Genomic DNA, 6,000 nt, shown 5'->3' with positions numbered 1-6,000 from the left:
AAAACTTCAGAGCAGTGAAATTCCAAATTGAAGCCTGTGAATGCACAGACAGTAAGAATCTATTTATGTAGCAAGCTCTACTTCTGCTTAACCCCTGCAAGGAGCTGTAACTCTCTTTGCATATTTGATTTTTTCCCCTCAGTAAAACATAGTCTGCTTAACCTATTTTTGCTACTTTCCAACAGTTTCACTGGGGGGTTCTTCCCTACGCCTTACATTTAGCTTTGCTATCTGAGCACTCCTTTGTTAAATTAAGGCAATTAATAAATGGAGATGTTAAGCAATCAATTTTGCCTGTATATCTCCACAGCCTTACCTATGACTGGCTGTAATCACAAGATAAATGCAATGTGCTGATGTATGGTAATGTTCAATAATACATTCTCCACCAGGCTCAATTCATCAGGGAGTTTCTGGAGGGAAGGCATTTGTTATTGGCTGTCTCCGGACCTCAAGGATAACATTCCTGTCCTTTCCATTGGCCGCCCCGCTGCTGCAAGCCTCTTCCCGTCTTATTTTGATGATGAATATGAAGGCATGCTAAGCTGTGCCGGAGAGCAGCTCTCGCCGACTACACTCCCGCCCCGGGCTCAAGGACTCCAGAGCTCCCCGGCTGCTTCCCCTGCCCACTGCCAGCAGCAGCAGCAGCAGCAGCAGCCGCAGCAGCAGCAGCAACGCCAAAAGTTGTGATGCTTTTCTTCACCCAGTGCTTTGGGGCTGTGTTAGATCTTATTCACCTGCGGTTTCAGCACTACAAGGCAAAGAGGGTTTTCTCAGCTGCCGGGCAACTTGTCTGCGTCGTCAACCCAACACACAGCCTCAAGGTGAGTTAAAAATATATTTTCTCTTCTGATATCTCCTCGCCGTCCCCACCACCGCCACCCGTGATTCTCCACAGGGAATGAAATTATGCTCTGGCAGCAAGGGGAGAGTGCTGTTAACACACTGCAGCCCTGGCAGAGAGGATGTTTGCATTGTCTGAATGCATGATTCCCTTTGGAGCAAAGGAGAAGCATCCCACTGCTCCGAGCGACCGTGGGAAGTCGCCGCTCCCCCTCCCCAAAGTTTCCTCATCCATTTCGCCCACACGATGAGCGTGCATGTTGCAAGCGTTTAGTAAAAATGATCGGAAAAGTTAGTTGGATGAATAAAGATCCCTTTCTAGTCGAAGGATGCTGTGTGGTCTCCCAGGCTGACACCCCAGCGCAGAGGAATGCTGCCAGGCAGGGGAGAACAGGACGAGGGGGTGGCAGTAGAGGGATCTCCTCTGCCGTCGTTTGCTCTTTCAGGGGAAAAGCGGCTCTTTCTGTCTCCTGGGGGGACTTGGAGGCATTCCTCTGGCACGGAAGCTGTCCTTAAGCTGTTTGCAAGGTGAATCTATTTTAGGAAGGAGAATACTTTTGCTTCAACGCAAAACTATTTATAGTCCCCATAAAAGCATTTATTTTTCTTGCACAGTTACCAATTTTCACTGACAAAGTGTCAACAACTCCATCTACACCAGAGCTTTCATGTTTGTAGCAGAGAAGGAGCAGCAGGGGGAGAAAGCAATCAGGAGGCTTTAATTACTTGATCACACTAGCGAATGACCAACTTTAATGAAGTGGCTTCTGTTTTGTGAGAAGTCCTTGCTGACCTGACTCGTGAGGCAGCTCCGCCTTCCTGGTGCAAGCTTAGAAATTAATTTAATTCCGGACAACTTATTTTTGGCTCTGCAAGGGTCCTTGTGAGGTACTTGGAGGGGTTGCAGGAAGCATCTTTCCCGAGCTCCTGGTGCCTGGGACATTGATGAGGGTAAATCCCTCTTCAGAATAGCATCACCTCGTTTCCCACAGTCATCTTTCCCGTCTCAGGCTGTGCTTAGGCAGTAGGAGGGTGCCGGCTCCGGGAGGATGTTCCCGCAAGGCTGTGCTCTGGGCGCTGCCGGCTGGGGCAGGCACTCCCCGGGGCTGAAGCGCTTGGGTGCAGGCTCGCCTCTCCCGGCACCACGCTCCCCACGAGATAAGTTAAAAACACACAGCCCTGTCATTATCTGAAAGCGTCTGGTTGTCTGGATGGGTGAAAGAAATAGCTGCATTCCTAAGTGCACGGGGAGATTTTGTCAGTGAATTCTTCTGTGCTCAACCCTTTTATGTGACTGTCTCCTGCTACTTTAATCTATCATATAAAAAAAAAAAAAAAAAAAAAAAAAAAAAAAAAAAAAAAAAAAAAAAAAACAAAAAAGGCTGTCAATGCACAACAGGTCCCAGCACAATTTCAGTGCCCCAGTGGACGTGTCTGATAAGGTCCCATAAGCACACAGGGGGGTGACTATTGCTCCACTGTTACCTAAGAGTAGACCCAAGTTTATAATTTCAGGTCCTGCTGAGTTGTAGATTTGCTATGGTAGGAGCTGCAGCTGTGTTAAACATATAGGGCACTTCATTTTACTAAAATCCCCCGTGGCCAAGCTCTTCCCTGCTCAGATCGAAAGCCATGCAGAACGATGAACAATCTCAGTCCTGCTGAGGCAGCATTTGAATGCAGGCATTGGAAGCAAATTCTCTTGGAAATGAACAGGACCCTCTAGGAAAAGGTCTGGTGTGTCAGTGAAGCCCCAGTAAGACTTGTTTTGACCGGGGTGGGAATTGCTCCCCTGATATGGCTGCATTGGGAACCCAAAGGCACAGGTGTCCCCACAGGACACCATTCAGATGAACAAGCTGATGAGAAACCCTCTGCTCTGACAAACCCCTCTGACTGTGAAATGTGCTGTGCAAGTGCTCCAGGTTACCCAGGTCACAACCAGCCACATAAATACGGTGAGCCTTAGCCCTGATGTGCTCCCCATGTGTTCAGCTTCCTTCCAGCTGTGTAAGGAATGCATCACCACTTTGTGGCAGCATTCAGAAGAGATGTGGGGATCAGGTCCCTTTGTGCCCAGCATGACAAAATCATTTGATCACTCACAGCAGCCTGTGGGCCAACTGGAGCCTGCTGGCTCCAGGCAAGCAAGGCACCTTGTCCAAAACCTGGTGCCAGAGTGAAACCAGGTGAACCTGCTTTTCAGGGTGCCCATTTCTCCCCCAGGGATGCACAGGGTGGTTCTTGTTGCTCTCAAAAGACATTTAAGGGACCATGAAATATGAAAGGACCAAAGTTATCCCTTTGTGGTGGTTTACAGTATTATGACTACTTTGATGTTTCTTAGTCTATTATTTCTAGCTGGGTCCTTTCAACTGTAACATTTTGTTGACAGCCCCCAAATCTATCTGAACAATTGACAAGTGGAGTGAAAACTGTATTAAGGTTCGCGGTCGATGAATACAAACCTGCTAGGAAACAAGGGCTGGGAGCAATGTCATTTCTCTCCCTTTTCTTCAAGGCTTAAATGATTGTGCTTACTCCAAAATCGTAAGCCCTTTGCAAAGGGATTACTTTATTCTGTATCTCCCCAGTGCTGGTGCAAGGGGACTCCTGGCTGATTGGTGCAAATGATAAATGACAGGCATCACACTCTGGTGTGATTATGCACATTGACGTCCTTCACACAGGCCAGGTCTTCAATCAGTGCCAACACACATAACTTCATTAAAGTCAATTGCTGCAGGACCTCCATTTTCACCCCTTCTGCCCAAGGGAGTGCTCAGGAATGTAGTGGGACTCAGCCCACACAGGAGGATCTGTGGCTGGGGATCACGTATGTGTCAGAGATGTGGCATTGTGGAAAGCACTCAGTGAGCAGCAGAGGAGACCTGGTGCCCTCCAGGGAAGGTTGGGACAGCTTCTGCTGTCACAGACCTGCAGCCAGACCAAAGGGGCACTCCTCTAAAGTTATGCCAGAATGCTGTCGTCATCATCACAGCCTGGACCTCTGACAATGACCAGAGCCTGTCACTTCTTCTTTTAGGAGAGAACCAGAGATTGGTAGAGAAGCACACACTTAGAGAGAAAGCCATATATTTCTTCCCACTGAAAGGCTCATTAATTGGGAAGGCTGATGAACATTTTTGTGTTTCTTAAAGGGCAAGTGTCAGCACAGACACCTCTATTGATCTGCTGCTATTTTCCCTGCACTCAACAGGCTAACATAGGTGACTCTAAGAAAGAAAGATAATTTTGCAACTGTCCCCCACTGTTTTGTCCATTTGTCAGGAGTATGAATGGGAGGGGGTGTTTGTTTCGAAGCCTTTGTCCTTTTGCCACTTTCTGCTCTTTGTCCTCCTACAAGGCTTTCCCAGATATAGCAGCGTCTCACAGCACAGTGCTATGCTGGGATCAAAATTCACTTGCCAAGCAGAGAAAACCACTTACTTACCACACTTCTATAGGTCACCTTCGTCCTCAATCATATTATATACATTACTTTGTAACCTGTCTTCTTTCAAACATGTGGTCAACCTGAAATCTTCCCTTGGGGAGGCACAGCTGGGCAACAAAGCTCTCTAGCCAAGAGGCTGCTCCCTCCAAAGCCATAGCAGTTAAAGGAGCAACACTTCCCTGCTGCTGGCTGCAGGTCCCAGCATGCAGGGAAAGTTTGAAGTCCTCCAATTGCATGGAAGAAAAGGGCAGGGTTTTCTAATCCTGCAGAGGTGAGGCTCAGTGAATTCCTGTCCATTTCCCCCTCATCAATAACAATTCTCCCCAGAACTGCAAACTGGAAAGAAGGGAAGTTGGGGGAGTATCAAGACAGTCCCTGTCCTGATAGCCAGCCTCACATGGCAGGGGTCAGCAGTGCAAACACATTCCAGACAGGTGCTGATGCTTCATGAGATGCTGCATATGGCTGAGTAAAAAAGATCTTCTTAATTCAAGGAGTTACTAGCTTTTTTACACACAATTTTTAATTATTTGGGGAGTGTGAAAACTGTTCTTTTAAATAATAAAAAAGTGTGGTTTTGGTGTAAAAAACACCCATCACCACCTCTGTAGGACTTCAAGAAACTTGTTGATTTACCAAAAAAAAAAATATCCAAACAAGGTCATAAAATAGTTCAATCTTAATATTCTAAAAGGGTTGTAACATGGTTTATGGGTCCAAGCTGTCTTCCAGCGAGTTTTTAAAGCAACAAGCAAATCTGCTCTGACTTAGGGATTTGAATCCTGTTATAACAGTTTGGCTCTGTCAGTGGCCAGTCAAATAGCATTGTAATCCACTTTATCCCCAGGAGGATTAAAGTGCTAGGGTGCATTACACCCTCATGAGGTCTATTTATTTGGTACAAGGGAGGAGAGCGACTGTGAAACCTGCTGCTAACAATGCCCACATGCCACTGTCTCAGCCCAGACAACCTCAAATCTCCCATGCAGGGCTGCGATTTGGGGACAAAGTAGCATTTGGCCCCAGTGTCCAGCAGGATTGTGACAGCTGTGGTGCGAGGATCTGTAAAATGCTCTGCTACCTGCAGACCTGGGCTCCTGGCAAGGTGCCTGTTTCCCATCCCAGCTGTGGGCTAGGGCTGTGTGAGCACTGGGCGCCTCAGATTTTAAATCCTTTTGTAGGGATGTGGATAGCAGCAGGCAGGGCTTTGTCAGCCCTGCCTCTGTTTGAAGGCATTCCAGTTGACCCTGATCACCCCAGGAGGCTCGGTCTGTTCTGAGATGTGACTTCAAAGGTGCCCTGCAGACAGGAGGCACAGCAAGCTCAGGCAGGCAGCTGTCCCTGGGGGCTCTCCATTCACTGCTGCTTGCTGGCCCCAGAACCCCTCTCTCCTGAAGCCATTAACCTTTAGCTTGCAGATCCATCCACCTGTGCCGCCGTGGGCCGCGGCTAAGGGCAGCACGGGATGCGCTCCAAGCGCGCTGCAAAGCGGGACAGCTCCGAGCTTCTGTCGATAACAACCACGAATAACAGAATAACAACCATGGGGTCTGCTGGGGAGAGGGAGGAAAAGAGCCCCCACCTCAGAAATTTCTGTGTTCATAGGCTCAGGCTTCCTTCTCCTCACCTCCCAGCCCAAACCCGCTGCAGAATGTTAATTACTATTGTTAACTGGCCCTGCGTGTTCTGCCACAGCTCTG

The 6,000-nt window shown here is 48.1% G+C and overlaps 1 protein-coding gene across 1 annotated transcript in view; it reads left to right on the top strand.

The window, feature by feature from the left end:
• The first annotated feature begins 689 nt into the window (after positions 1 to 689).
• SIAH3 (siah E3 ubiquitin protein ligase family member 3) overlaps positions 690 to 6,000 on the top strand; it is a 41,171-nt gene continuing 35,860 nt past the window's right edge. Inside the window, exon 1 of the mRNA XM_041407364.1 lies at positions 690 to 824. Coding sequence (XP_041263298.1) covers positions 690 to 824 — 135 coding nt within the window. The remainder of the gene's footprint in view (positions 825 to 6,000) is intronic.

The sequence above is a fragment of the Onychostruthus taczanowskii genome, unplaced genomic scaffold (assembly GCF_017590055.1).
Source record: "Onychostruthus taczanowskii isolate IOZ18803 unplaced genomic scaffold, ASM1759005v1 scaffold26, whole genome shotgun sequence".
NCBI classification, from domain to species: Eukaryota; Metazoa; Chordata; class Aves; order Passeriformes; family Passeridae; genus Onychostruthus; species Onychostruthus taczanowskii.
Note: the sequence above shows the minus strand (reverse complement) of the source record. Positions and strands in the feature narration are given on the sequence as shown.